Here is a 15,515-nt window from a genome sequence, read left to right on the forward strand (position 1 = left end):
TTTTCACTTTACATTTCATCATTATAACACAGTTTGACAATACACTTAAAGTTCAACAATACAATTAAAAGCGCAACAGTACACTTAAAGTTCAACAACACAATTGAAGTTCATAACTTAGTTCAAACCAAACAAATAAGTTCACACAAGCAAAATAGCAGGTTTATCTGACCCTGCCACCATGTCTCAATAAACCTAACAAACGATTACTTCTACTAGTAGTTACGACATCACTTCATAAATATATCAAATGTCTTATTTTTTAGCATATCATACACTCTAAACAAGAAAATTTTTTCTTCACAAAATTATTTAAATCTACTAAGATCTCTAAAAAAAAAAAGGAAGAGGACTGCTCGTCCCACGGACGCCTCACTATGCTTATGACCCGCCCTTTTCACGGGCGCCCCGCTAGCTCTATGGACCGCCTTTGTGACAGGCGCTCCAGTGGGAATTTTGGGCCGCCCGTGGGCCTGGCGGTCAGGGCATAAATAAAAAAAAAAATCAGATGCAGAATTATTTTTATAATCTTCTTTTTTGGAGGGGGTATTAATAAAAATGGCCGATGTTTTGTCTGCAGTGTATCAACTCCCTATATTAAAATATTTGGTGCTTATTATTGGTTCCACTCCATGTTCTTTCACAACTTGATTCTGCACAATGGGCCAAAAAGTTGTTCAATTGTGGCAGTAAATTTAATTTGGCGGCAACGGTAGGGCCGTAGAGCCATAGGGGGGGGGGGGGGGTATGCATTATTACTTTTATCCAAAAATATATATATATATTTATTAGGAAGAGGTTGGTAGCATTTAAGTTGTTTATTCACTGTCTTGTATTTTTTAGATGCTCATAATTGCAATGCCCATCCCTCAACATGGATAGGTTATAAACATATGCAATTATATGTGCAATTGTGGAACATGAAAAGAGGTGCACAGATGCAATTATACCGGTGATAAGCTTTTCTAATTAGTTTTGTACTTTGTCTTTTCTAATTTCTTGAACAAGACAATCCAAGTTTTCGTGCAAATTGTCACTTACCAGCTTTAATTTTTTGATGGGTTTGTCTTATATCTTTGATTATTTGAAATGAATTGTCAATTTAATTTGATATAATTTGCATCATTTCGCACGAAAACATTATACATGATATAAGCCAAATGGTTTAATAGCACTTATGTGATATTTGGTTTGTTGCTCATTTCGACCATGAATTGACGGTGCCAAGGGCTATAGATTTTATTTTTACCAAGTACAAACACAACTGCGGGACATTCACCAAAGATTATGTACAATTCCAAATTGTTTGTAAAACAATCAAATTCCACGATATATACAAATCTGCAATAGCGCGCTAACAATGAATACTAAATAAAAGGAAATACCTGTGTAGGCGTGTAGCACTTATGTAAACCAAGTAATGTTTGGGTCTAAATTGTGTCCCAAATTTATTTAAAAGCCCAACTCTATATTTTAACTATTAATATGACCCATATTTGCACTTAATTTCCTTATAATTATTAAAGTAGTATATGTTATTAAAAATTTACACGAGTATCAAATGGTTCTTTACAACATATCTTAGTTAAATCTCTTATTCTCTCAAGTCCACAATAGACGTAATTGCAGAATCCCAAGACACCAAAAAACCAGTTGCAAATTATGAATTTACTTTTCTCTGGTCTCTGTTTCTGTAAATTTTATTTTAATGATATACACAGTTGCAAACTATGAATTTTCTCCAAATATATCCTGACAAAGCCACGCATATGAACGTCTTTTATTTTATTTTTGCATATTCCACGCTCGTAGGAATATAGGAGGGTCTGCTTTGAGATTCATGCCAGATTAAAACGGACAACTGAGACCTCATTCGACACAGTTAGGTATTGAACTGGATCTGAATTCAGTTTCCTGCGGGCTATTGCAAAAAAATTCAGCTAGAGAGAATATAACAAAAATTCAGATCATTAACAACGGATCTGGCTGATCCAGACAATACAATCAGCAACCACTTTAATCTCCAACCAAATCCTGCTTCACCATTCACAAATTCGGCCAAAACTTAAAAAAAGGAAGTAACTACTATTCTCTAATTGCACGCGCGCGCATGCATACACTCACACAGGCAAACGATTATGAAACAACATTACAAATTGAAATCACCACTGGTACTTGGCAGCAACAAGTACCTCCTCATATTTCTGTGCTGCAACATCCCAGCTAAGATCTTGCGACATGCACCTCATTTGCAACTCCTTCCAACTCTCCTTGTAATTCCGGTAAGTATTCAAACAATGTCCCAGCGAATCAATCAGCTTATTCGTCTCAGCCCGATCAAATGTCCATCCAAAACCTGAATTGCTGAAGGGGTCATATGGGACCACTGTGTCCCTCAAACCACCAACTGCATGCACCACTGGTATGGTCCCATACACCATAGCATACAACTGATTCAGTCCACACGGCTCGAACCGAGATGGCATAATCAACACGTCAGCACCAGCTGTTAGCCGGTGTGCCATTTTCACAGAGAACCCGACCCAAGAACGGATTTTATCACGGTGTTGCCCCTCAAGGCGCTTTAATAAGTCCTCTAAATCTTGCCTGCCAGTACCTAGCAACATAAGTTGTACATCCTGACTGACTAACCAAGGGATTGCCTCAGCTATTAAATCGGGCCCCTTCTGATAGTCTAGTCGTCCAATAAATGCAAGCACTGGCACATCAGGCCGAACAGCGAGTCCCATCTCTTGCTGAAGAGCTGCCTTGCAATGGGCCTTGCCGGTTTCTAGGGTTTCTGGTGAGTAATTGGTGTAGCCATCAGATTGTAGGTAAACATCTAACCTAGGGTTCCATTCTAATGTGTCGATTCCATTGACAATGCCATGAAACTTCCAGTTGCTGTTGTTAATGATGTCATGTAGGCCCCACCCGCCTTCTACTGTTTTCAGCTCCCAGGAATAGCCATGGCTGACAGTAACCACACGATCTGCTGCTTTGAGGCCTGCCGCAAAGATGTTGCAGTGTTCCCCACCAACCGGGTCATAGAATTTGAAGAAGTCAAGATAGTGCTCAGGTAGGTCGGTAATTCTGAAATTTTCCACTGGGCCTCGGCCCTGAAGGGAGAGGATTTGAGTTTACTTGAAGTATTTTGATTATAATAAAGTTTGATGTTCACATTTAACAAACTGAAGTTGCTATGTTCATGCATGGAAGCACAAAAACAATAGCACTGAACAAATTGGTCAACATCAAATAGAAGATGAATCATAATGATTGTGTCTCTGTGCTTGTTTGAACTAGAGTTGCTTATTAGCCCCTCAAACTTTCAGTTATATAGCACAAATGCCAATAATGGGGTATAACGTTGCAAGTTCAGATATGATTTTTATTGTTTTGTAAGGGACCAAGGACATAGTGCTTTATGAAATTAGAAAGAACTATAAATAGTTGACGTGATAACCTGATGTGCAATGTTGTGAATAACTAGAACAGATCGAGTAAATTGCATCAAGCCGTTGTCACGATAATATGCCTTGAGATACACAGGCAAAAGTGCAGTGTGCCAGTCGTTTGCAATGAACACCAGATTCCCATCTCCATAGCAAACACCTCCACATGGAACGTGCCAAGGAACCTAAGGTAAAGATAGTGAAACAAATATATTTATTAGCTTGCTTAATGCTAATTCATCCAAAGAAACAATAATTTAGTTAAGCTGTAATTAACAAGTACCTCAACAGCAACTTTGCACAATAAAACCATGCGCTTCAGAATATCCTACAAAAACAATTAAAAGAAGGGACCAAATCATAAAAAATTACTAAGTCGCACAAGATTGACTAGTATCCGTCAGGTAAGAAGTAATAAATAAAAAAAAGGTGAAAGTATTACCTGTCCCTGTCCTCTATAAATGTCATTCTCAAGATGACGGAACAATGGAGAATCTATAAACACAAAATCCACCCCATCAATATATTCTTGATAAAAATTGACCTCAAAATCCTGCAAAACAATTATTTTACAGTCATGTCAGAAACAAAGCCACCATACTTCATCAAGAAAAAACAAAATGCAACAAATCCATATTCCTGACATACCTGTCCGTCTACTTTGTAGTATTTACGAACCCCCATTTCTTGTGCTTCAGAATAGTTTCCATATTTCGGTACAACAACCTAAGAAAAAAGTACATACATTGTAAGCAATAACTGCAAAAGGCAAACTCTTAGTTTCAATCAATTTATCAATCTACATCGCAGAAGATTTACCATGACACGGTGCCCTCTCCTGGCCAGAGCTTTTGGTAGAGCACTCACCACATCTCCAAGCCCGCCTATACACCAAAAATTAAAGTACGGAATTTTGCATCCATAAAGCTATTAAAATTTTTTTTGCTTGTACAAAGTTAAGCACCTGTTTTAGCCCAAGGAGCGCATTCTGCAGCAACCACTATCACATTCATCACATTTACACCAGCCAAAGGTCCAGAATCTTTCTCTTCTTCTTCAGAAGCATTACTCTCTGAAACAACCACCGACTTCTTTTTCTCTATTTTATTTTCCTCTTGAGTAGGCGGAACTATTTTTGGTTTTTCAACTGTTTTGGTTGCAGTGCCTAGATTTTCTTCCTTCACAGGTTTGGGTACTACTTTCTCTACCTTTGGGGCTTTGGTGCCTTGTTTCACTTGCTCTGGAGATTTCCTTCCTTTAATTGTAACGCTTTCAGGAGGGGTGCTTTTACTTTCAACTGGCTTTGATTCAGTAATGATTGGGGTCCGGTTGTCAGAGGTGGAGCCGGTTGAGTATCCATCACTTTGCTCTGAGATTTCTGTAGGTGGTTCAGTGGTTGAAGCATCACTGATCTCAACTTCAGAAATCGATTCTTTTGGCTGCTCAGAAGTTTCACTCATGAGAGAGGAAACCAGGTTCTTTCTTTTGGCAATCTGCAACCAGTATTTACAGAATTTGAATTTGTAGATGAGAGCAACGATAAAATCTAAGATTGAGATATATCTACATTAGGATTAAGTACGATCATTCTATACTCACAAACTGGTGAACAAATGGAACTTATGAGGCCTAGTACTATTAATTTATGCTTTAAACAACAGTTAAGAAGTAACTAATAATTAGAAAATACTTAAAGTCCACGTTTTGTAAAAAAAAAAGGTGTATACACAAACTCCAAATTCAATCAATAATAATTTCAATTTTTCTACTGTAAACTTAAATAATGCAATAGCTAAGAGGAAGAATTTCAGAGTTTTAGTTTTCTAAATATCAGCTTAATTAAAAGCTTAAGAGTGCATCTTAATTTAGAAAAAATAGACTGTGACACTCTTAAAAAATCACTGCAAATCTCTCCACGGAACTGAACCATCACCAATTAATCACACATTCATCACTGATCACAATTAACCAAATCAAGATTGTGAAAGAGAAGAAAGAGATAGAGAGGAAAAATAAGAGACCTGATCAAGTAAAGTGCTCTGCATTTTCAGGACTTGTTTACTCTTGGCGATTGTGGCGTGAGCCCGGTCGTCAGCCTCATCTTTCTTCTCCTCTGGTTCGCCTTCTAAACTTCCGCCAGAACCAGTCTTTCCTCCAACGGCTCTCAGCCTATAGCCGGATTTCCACCCCGTCCGTACGAACAGAACATCGCGCTTGGCGCTGCGACGACCGCTCAGTCGCGCCGCATTCCCGTCTGGAAAGACGCAGCTGCCCTTCCAGTTTCGAACGAGCTGGATGCTTCCCGCGAGCGACCCGATCGATGACATGTGTTGTTGAAATTGGAAATTAGACAAGGAAACCGGATGAGGAGAGGGAAAGCGAGAGAGAGAGAGAGAGAGAGAGAGAACATGAACATGTGCTGAGTGAGTGAGTGAGTGGTGGTCCCGGGAGGAGGGAGAGAAATTGAGGCGCTGGAGAATGCTGATCGCGTTGTGTTTTGAAGAGGGTACAAGTGTACAACTGAATTGGTGGAGACGGAGGCCCGAGGAAGGATGTTGCTGCCAGGGAGTGAGGCGACAAAAGAAATTTTTGTCGTTTTCTTATTTCCTTGGCAAAACCACTGTCTGCTATTGCTATATGAAAAACGTGAACAAATGTCCGATACTGGGTCTGGGGCCAACCGCGCTTCTCTGCGATTCTCGTTTCGAGAATTCACATCAATAATACAATTAAAAAATTTCTCCTTGTAACAGAATTAGTTGCAAGTGTTATCCGTGTAACCGAATTAATCATATTTAGCTATGCATACTAAAGTATTGTGCATGTCTATAGATACATACTTTTGTACGAGATTATGTGATGAAACGGTTTACACATATATTTCATTCTATCATTTGTATTTGTCATCTCAAAACTAAAAATCTATCATATATCATACACTAATCTTATTCAATTTATCAGTATCCAAAAAGCTTTAACTTTTAGAAAAAAAAAAAAAATCTATTGTCATTTCTCTTAAAATTGTATCTTCATGGCTATAAATTTTCATATAAATTCAATGATTCATTTTTTATGATACTACTATTCATTTCAGTCAAACTTGATGACACTACATCAAATTGATCCGATTGTTAACGGATTTAGTTTACTTGAATATTTTGATGGCACTATCTCATCATCAGGATGCACGCTTGAAGGTTACGGGGTTGTACAGTTGAATCCTCTGACAATTTTATACTATAATACTAATTATAATTATAAATTTATTGTAAATTACATAGATCAATTTCGCAGTTGTTTTTCCCCGTTAAATAATTTTCCAAGAAAACTAGGCATTATAATTTAGCTTCCCAATTATCCGCTATTTAATCATAGGAAACATGTAGGTGGAAATATTGTAGAGGAAGTGAACTCGGATAAATGAAAAGAACTGCTGGAACTTTCGACTCTTTACCTAACTTCCTTAACGGATATCATTGTTTATTGGGTTGGGTCAAGCTCGATCTGTAAATGAATGAATTCACAGATTGAGCCCATTTTTGTACAATTTTCTTTATTAAAATTTGATCCACAAAGAAAAAACTAAAAGCTTTCCCTTGACGCAACCACTATATGCTACATGGATTGTTCCCACTCAGATTAGTTGGATTCTGTTGATAATTTCAACTAACTATCGTAACTTAAAGCTCGTTAAATTCGTTTTTTTTTTTAGGTGGTCGGATTATTGCAAATTTCATTGCACATTTTCTTTATAAAATTTGCTACATGGATTGTTCCGACTCGGATCAGTTGGATAATTTCAACTAACTATCGTAACTTACAAAATTATAAATAAAACATAATTCAAGAAATAACAACATATTTAAATTTCAGTAAGAATCTAAAAATAATAATATTTATCTAATAACATTTAATATAATCCAACACAAGATATTTAAACTAAGATTAAGAGCACCATTATCTACACAATGCATATATAAGCTTGATTAATTTTGTGCCTCCACTGTATCTCCATTTTTAAAACGTTAATAATTTAAAATTTAAATCATAAACATCAAAATAAAACCGTTAAATGTGATCTATGTTATTTTTTCTATGTACTCATAAAAAAATTATCAAATTTTGATTTTGTTTTTATGTAAATCAATAAGTTGTCAACATTAGTATGTTTTTACAAGCTTTTGATGACAATCAAAACAAAGTTGAAATGTTATAATTTTTTACACATAAAATAATGTAGATCCTGAAAAGCATTACACAATTACCGTCTTACCGATCGATATCAATTAGTTGGGGAGCTTCAATCACCAAAACAAAAACAAAAATAAGAAGGAACATTTGCAGTACGTATAGACTTATTTGCAACTTTTAGGCACCGGAGAAAGAAAAATCCATGCTTTTGCTCCACGGCCAGATGCATGAGAGAATATACAACATATATATATATATATTGCATTGGATTTGGGGTTTGATTTAAATTACTAAGAATTGGTAGTGCCATTGGTTGTGCTATTACTTAAACCAAGCTTCTTGACGATTTCATTGGCGATCAACTCATTGGCCTTGTCGGTCGGGTGGTATTCATCCCAGAACACATACTGGCTCCTGTCTTTGCAAAGGGTCGATAATGGCGTACACGTCAGAGTCGGCCGGATTTTCCCCAATGAGCAACATGGTGCATGTGAATTGTTAAATCCATGTACCGTGGGCCTGTTAATGAGATCCTGAAAAGCATCATACGCATCGCCGAATCGGAAGGTTGCATTAGGAAGACTGCTCGATAAATCCTTCATCAAGTTGACGGCTTGTTGGTTGAATGTCTTGGCGAGTTTGTTAGTTGATTGTTGGCAACTGCCCGAAGAAGTCAACCACCGTTGCAAGGGAATGCATCCCATTGGTCCTAATCCAAAGAATGTCAGCTTCCTCGCCCCCAAAGAGTGCATCATCTTAAGTTGATCTTGAAGAGTACTGATTAGGTACTGAATGAAGGTGTCTCCGTTGTAACTCCAAGAATCGGCGTAGACCGGGAGGAGGTAGTTGTTTATGAAGTCGTTGCTTCCCATGGCGACTACATAGTATGCCTCAGCAAAGAACTGGTTTGCTTTCTCAGTGCCCATCTTCATCCGCATGAATTGTTGTATGCCCATAAACAGCTCGATCTGTTTGTAAAGCGAGAACCTCTGAATCTGCAACCGATATTAAAATTTCCATTCAATTAATTAGTTGTCTACTTGATTTTGCTATTAGCTAGATAATTTGCACTGAACAATTTCATTAAAAATATATTTAATTAAATATTGTCTAGATCGATAATGATCACTTACAAAGAGAGAAGATGTCTCATTGAGGATTCCACCACCGCCTGAAGCAAAATTTACTCCGCTCTGAAAGATTAGATTCTCATCCAATGACGGGTCGAGAAATGCCGGTGGCCTGGGAAGGCCCATCTGGTCACCTGGACATTTGCACATACATCGATCCCACATTAATTAAAAATCTCAGATTTCATCAAATTTGCAAAAAGGTAATCATCAATCACGCACATTTCATTGACATCGAGCACCATATATACGTACTGTACGGAGAATTACGTACCAACAATATCAGCAACGGTTCGGCCATTGCAAAACCTCCCGTTCGGCATGCCATTGTCGAAGTCTATGCCGTACCATGGTGTCGCAGCCCGGGCTAGGCTCTTGGTGAGATAATTGTTGTTCCCCACATCAGACAAAGAATCTCCAAAGATGAACTGCACCACATCACAGTGGCATTGCTTGTTTGCCAATCCAAAGATCACCAAAAAGGCAAGAGTTATCGCCAATTTTTTGCTTCTTTTTGCCATTAGAAATGAGTTTAAAGTTGAAACCTTGGGTGAATATATATAATTATAGCAAGAGTTTAATTTGGTGGTCGCTTTAAGGAATCGATCTGGAGTTGGGTTTTAAAGAAATTAATTAGATTTTGGTAGTTATAATACAAGCGGTATGGTTGAGACTTTTTTGAGAGAAGGAGTAAGACTGTTCAAAGCAACTGAGGAGATCGAGAGAAGTTGGCCTAACAAATCTGCCATTCTACTTCAAGTGAAAGTTATGAAACAAACCAAGTAAAAAGAGTTCTGAACTCAAATATTGGATTTGGTGGTCTTAGGTCTAACTAACTACCCTTGACACTTAATTCCCCTAGCTAGCTAGGAATTGGGAGGGCCAGCTCGGGCCCAGTTACAGTAGCAGATAGCAAAATCTGAGCCGATACATCTGAAATAATCAATCCGAACCCGTAACCTGGTATATGATGCCAACTACTTGGAAGATGCAACACTCAACACTCAAGAGGGTCAATTGTGTGGAAGCGGGAGCGTCCCATGGCCATGGGCATCAATGCTCCCTGGAAATCGTTTCATTCCCTTCAAAATATACAAACACTTGATCCGCATAAATGTTGAAACAAACATACAAATAAAGTGGATCGATCGAACGGTTCTAAAAAAAATATCAGACCGATTTTGATTTGATGTCAATTGGACGTTCCTGACTTTCCAATATATTACATGGAGTATTAATAAAATTAAGCTGTTTTTCATAAAAATCAAATTTCACATTTCTTTTTCGAAATTTCGAAATTTGATTCTATTAAAAAAAAATGTTGTACAACATTACCCTCACTTAGTGTTTTGCAAACAGATCGGGCAAAACCCGGGGCAAGCCACGGGTAGAACAGACATGGGTGAAACGGGTACACAGGTACCACGGATCGGGTATCACAGGTTTAATTTTGAAAACCCTTGCTCTGCCTGTTTCAAACCCGTGGGTAGCTCGAGTTCAGGGGCAGGACGGTCCGAGTAGGGGGGCAATCCGGTCCGGTCCGGGTTCACGGGTAGGCCGGATTTTTTTTTTCTTTGTAAACCAATAAATTATAAATAAAAATTCATTTGACATGGTTGCATATTTGAACTCAATAATTTTTGTTATAATAAAGTATAAATTAAAATTACTAATTATTTTAAAACAATGTTGCTTAAATCAATTACTTTAAAACAATATAATATACATCAAAAAAATTTTAAATCAATTAATTTAAAAATAATTATGAATTATTTTAAAACAATAGATTAAAAAATAAAAGTTATCATTTTCCTTTATTCCGGACTTGGGACCGACTATGTAAAATAACATAGGCGGAGTTCTAACTTCTTTTTTTTATTAGTAATTCTTCTTTAAAATAAATAATTTAAAAACTAATTAATTGAAATGTTTAGAAATTTATAATTTAAAAAATAACCATAAAAATTAAAAGAGGTTAGAAATTTATACCGACACTACCTATCTAGCTCATTCATATACCATTGTTTGCTCTCTTCCGCACCGTCTGAATCCGAATTAGTCTCGAGCTGCGGCTCGATACCGCGTTCTTCAGTGTCAACTCTAGATGATGATGCTTGTTGATCTCGATATTGCTTGTGATTTTTAGCATCAATCCAATCTTTCAAGCACACAAGTCTCTCAAAAACACGTGCACCCAACTTACTGCGTTTATCGGAGAGAATCCTGTTCGCCGAACTAAAACAACTTTCGAAAGAGACGGTTGACATGAGCACGACAAATATGTCACGGGCCATCATCGCGAGGACTGGATAGTGATTTGCATTCCTCCTCCACCACACCATGATATCAATCTGTTCACTTTCGTTGTGCATTGAAATATAGCTCAATAACTTGTTTGTGGATGTGTGCGGTTCAATCTCCGACTGAAAATCTGATAATAATCCACCACTGCTAGTGCTCCTAGAAGTGGAACTATTAAAAAATAAAAAAATTAGTGGACAAATAATGTAGATATTATAAATAATAAAGATTAAAAACACATGTATATTTATATTCATACCTAGTGGCGGCACGGGATGAAGACGGATTTTGGTTGTCACTCATTCTTGAGTTGTATAAGTTAAACATCTCATCGAACTTCGAATTCACGTATGTATCCACCCTGGTTTTGTCTAAATGTAGATTTTCTTTGTACATTTCAAGTATTCTGATTGTGAAATAATTCTTATATGCCGAGTTGAGGCAGCTTGCGATAATGGCCAGGAGGGGTACATCTTTCCAATATTTTAGAAATTTTTGTTTCATGACATCTATGATCAGTGTGAGAGATTTATCGTGAGTTTCAACTTGTTCCAATTCACGATACACCTTGGAGATGCTATAGAGATGTTTGAGCAACTCAAATAACGTCGGTGAGTACAAGCATGATAGTTTGACGGTTGCTGTAAAAAAGAGTACTAGAAAATTTCCAAGCCTTTGTAGTTGCTCCTATTCTCTATCGGTGGGTTCCAATTGCATTCCCTCAGGGGTAGAGCTTCTAAAAAACTCTCCTATGACAGCTGAGTAAGGAAGGCATCGATTCAACATCCTATAGGTAGAGTTCCAACAGGTAGTATCTATATTCCAAGGTACTCTCAACTTACTCAATCCAAACTGGCCACACAAAATCACAACCCGTTGTTTTCTTTCTTGGTTTGAAATAATGTGGGAAAGAGCTCCCTTAAATTTAATTATCAATAGGTTTACAGCTTCTGTTTTAAGGCCCGTCTTTACGCAGATGTTACAAGCACACTTTTGGTGAAACATTGCACCATTAATGATTGGGTTTAGTGACCGTTTAAAAATCTCAATGAAAGCTATGTTGTTGCTATCATTATCGAATGAAAATAGAAAAAATCTTGTTATTCATATCCCTCTTAAGGTTATACTCTTGTAAAACCTCAATAATGGATTTGTAAATTATATTTGAAGTGTGCGGGGAATCCAACATATTTATTTAAAAAATAAATCTAACATATTTATTTAACCTATTAAAAATAAATTCAAATTTAAAAAATAATATCTAACATATTAAAAAATAAATCTAATTAACATATTCAAAAAAATAAATCTAACATTTTTATCAATCCACTAACATTCAATTTTTTAGTCCAATTACTCCACAAAAATAAATCTAACATTCAATAAATCTAATATAAACTAAATCTAACATTCAATTTAAATTCTAAATTTCTCTACAAAAATAAATCTAACGTCAAATTTAAAATTTAAATTACTCTACAAAAATAAATCTAATATTCAATATTTCAATCTAACAAAATTTAATCTAACAAAATTTAATGTAACATGAAATAAATGTAACATTTAATCTCGCATGAAAATCTTGGAGAATACCTTCGTAATTCCGTTTGCATTTGTGTATTTATAAAATGAATTAAATTAACAACTATATTTTTTTTAACAATAAAATTAAAATTGAAAAATAATGAAAATATTGAGATTGAAATTGAGATTGAGAGAATGAGAGATGAAAATATTGAGATAGAGATGTGAAAATTTGTGAGGGATGAGGGTTTATTTATAGAGTTTAGTTTGGAGAAAATAAAATTTAAAAATAAAAATGTTTTTTTTTAATATAAAGGAACCGGGTACGAGTATCACGGGCACGGGTACAGGTTCACGGGTTGGGGAGAAAAAAATTCAAATTAAAAGTGATTCGGATAACACAGGTTCACGGGCACGAGCACGGGTATCATGGGTACACAAACCGGTCCGGGTGGGCACGGGTCTAGTTCAGTTCGGGTAAGGTCGGATTTGTTCCCTAAATTTCATGACCGACCTATTTCAAATCTGCACCCGTATACCCGTATGCCCGTGCAAACCCGGATACGGACACAGTCCAATCGGGTAACGGGCACAGACGAACCAGACCGGGTTTGACCCGGGCAGGTTTTTTCAAACACTACCCTCAGTGTATGTTTGTACGGTTTGAGATTAAAGCTCAGTTGGTTTCGCCGTTTTTTTTTATGTGCCACCCCAATAAATCAGAATTAAATCAATACCACCCGTTAATTCCGAATTCAGATTCTGCCACGTTCGCACACTGGATCTGCGAACGGGTCGCTACCCGTTCGCGTAATGGATATGCGGATTGACCCGTTCCCGACGACCCGTGCGCGTAACAGATATGCGGACGAACCCGTTCCCGACTGACCCGCTCCCGACGTGACCCGCTCCCGACGACCCGTTCGCATGATAGATCTGTGTACGTGGTAGATCCGGATATAACCCCCTCCGCATTCGTTTTTACGGATGTCCCTGTCCCTGTCTCCGCACCGCCGTGTCCAGCACAGTAAAAAGGTAATTTTTTTTTATTAGTTTAATTTTGTTAAATAATTTAATTTAATTTATTTATTAAGTAGTTTAGTTTTATTAGGTAGTTTATTTTAGTTAGGTACCAAAATAGTTGTATATTGTAAATTAGATCAAATTTTTTTTGTAGTTTTGTAAATATTTGTGTTAATTAGATTAAAATAGTATATTGTAGTATATTTGTAAATATTTGTGTAATTTACAATATACTATTATTTGTGTATATTTTTTATTAAATAGTAGTATATTGTAAATTAAACTAAAATAATAGTTTAGTTGGGTACCAAAATATTTGTGTATTTAAACCAATTTAGAATTGTGATTGCATGTAGAATTTAGAATTGAGAATTTAGAAATGTACCAATTTACAAATCGACAAATTTAGAAATGTTGTATTTAGACCAAAGTAGAGTAGAAATGCACCAATTCAGAATTTTTTTTCTGAATTAGCGTAGATTGTAAGATTTTTTACCGATTCATTCAAGAATGGTGATATATTATTGAATTACCATAGATATTTGTATTATTGTTAGATTTGTACTATTTGAAATTATCGATAGAGGTCAAAATTGATAAAATTGTTAAATTTATTGTTAGTATGGCGTCAACCAGCGGTACCAATCAAAACCGTACGCATCTGCCAATCAAAATTGATAAAATTGTTAAATTTGTTGTTAGTATGGCGTCAACTAGCGGTACCAATCAGAATTACCTTGTACCTGCAGTCGCTAGACGTGTGTACCCATCTGCCATTCTCCATGTCAAAATTAATCTTTTCGCCATGTGAGGTCACCATAAATTCATTATGGCCGAATGCAAGCGTTGACATTTTTTTAGTCTTCTCAATGTGCTTATCCAGCTTCTTATGCACGCGAGTGGAAAAAAGCTGACCTGCTGCTTGCAATTGAACAGCCGTCTCACTTCTTTGCTCAAACCAGCTGACACACTTGTAGAATGTCTCCTCAATGATTGCGGCAACTGGTAATCTATGAGAATTTAAAATTACAACTAAGTGAAGAAAACAATAATAAAAAATAGGAGGATTACAAAATACAAACCTGCGAGAAGTTTTGAAGACATGGTTGAGCGATTCGGAACCGTTGCTAGTCATTATTTCCCAACGAGATCCATCATCCATAGCTTGATACACCTTCCATGGCTTAGGCAGTTCTTCCTCGTCATTTTCATTATATTTGCCACATGTATCCAAATAAACCAACCAAGCAGGATTTCGCCTCCCGATTGCATCAAGTCCTTCTTGCAATTTTCTTCTCTTCTTCTTTTTAACCATAACCTTGAAAAAAGTGGAAGCTACCTTATCCTTAGTGTGCTTTCCAAAATTCTCAAACACATGTTGAGAGCAGTAGCGGTGAGCACACTCTCCTTTCTCCTCACACCAACCCAAATCATCTTGAATAAACACCTTTTTTATGCCCTTGTGTCGGTCAGATACCACACACATGTATCTATTTCGCCCAATTACAAACTCCCGCACCCACTTCATGAACCATCCCCAATTCTCAAAATCCTCGTTCTCTACCAGTCCAAATGCTAACGGGATTAACTGATTTTCTGCATCATATCCGGTTACAATTAACAGCTTACCCTTGTATCTGCCAGACAAGAAACAAGCATCGATACTGATGACGGGTCTGATGCCCATGCTGCTCTCATGAAAAAACGATACCCTGGCTTAGTGGTTGGCTTTGAAACAATTTTATATTGGGTTCCCGGATTTGACCTTTTTATTGCCTCTAACAAAGGGACAATCAGCCCGTAAGACCCCTCCCAACTACCAAAGGCCCGAGCAATTGCTAACTCTCTACCACGCCATAATTTGTTGTACTTTGGAACGATGCCCTCGTAC

At 36.8% G+C, this 15,515-nt stretch overlaps 2 protein-coding genes across 2 annotated transcripts; both read right to left on the reverse strand.

The window, feature by feature from the left end:
* Positions 1–1,935: 1,935 nt before the first annotated feature.
* LOC144568524 (soluble starch synthase 2-2, chloroplastic/amyloplastic-like) lies at positions 1,936–6,014 on the reverse strand. Its single transcript, XM_078318886.1, has 8 exons — positions 5,477–6,014; positions 4,420–4,948; positions 4,275–4,339; positions 4,104–4,181; positions 3,898–4,008; positions 3,739–3,783; positions 3,467–3,640; positions 1,936–3,119 (listed from the first exon to the last, which is right to left on the reverse strand). Exons 1-8 carry the CDS (start codon positions 5,780–5,782, stop codon positions 2,163–2,165), a joined length of 2,265 nt encoding a protein of 754 aa, XP_078175012.1. The 5' UTR covers positions 5,783–6,014; the 3' UTR covers positions 1,936–2,162.
* Positions 6,015–7,782: 1,768 nt separating this feature from the next.
* Positions 7,783–9,384, reverse strand: LOC144568526 (GDSL-like Lipase/Acylhydrolase superfamily protein). The gene is made up of 3 exons (XM_078318888.1): positions 9,051–9,384; positions 8,780–8,910; positions 7,783–8,641 (listed from the first exon to the last, which is right to left on the reverse strand). Exons 1-3 carry the CDS (start codon positions 9,295–9,297, stop codon positions 7,937–7,939), a joined length of 1,083 nt encoding a protein of 360 aa, XP_078175014.1. The 5' UTR covers positions 9,298–9,384; the 3' UTR covers positions 7,783–7,936.
* Positions 9,385–15,515: the final 6,131 nt, after the last annotated feature.

This window comes from Carex rostrata, chromosome 17 (genome assembly GCF_964058835.1).
Source record: "Carex rostrata chromosome 17, lpCarRost1.2, whole genome shotgun sequence".
In the NCBI taxonomy this organism is placed as follows: Eukaryota; Viridiplantae; Streptophyta; class Magnoliopsida; order Poales; family Cyperaceae; genus Carex; species Carex rostrata.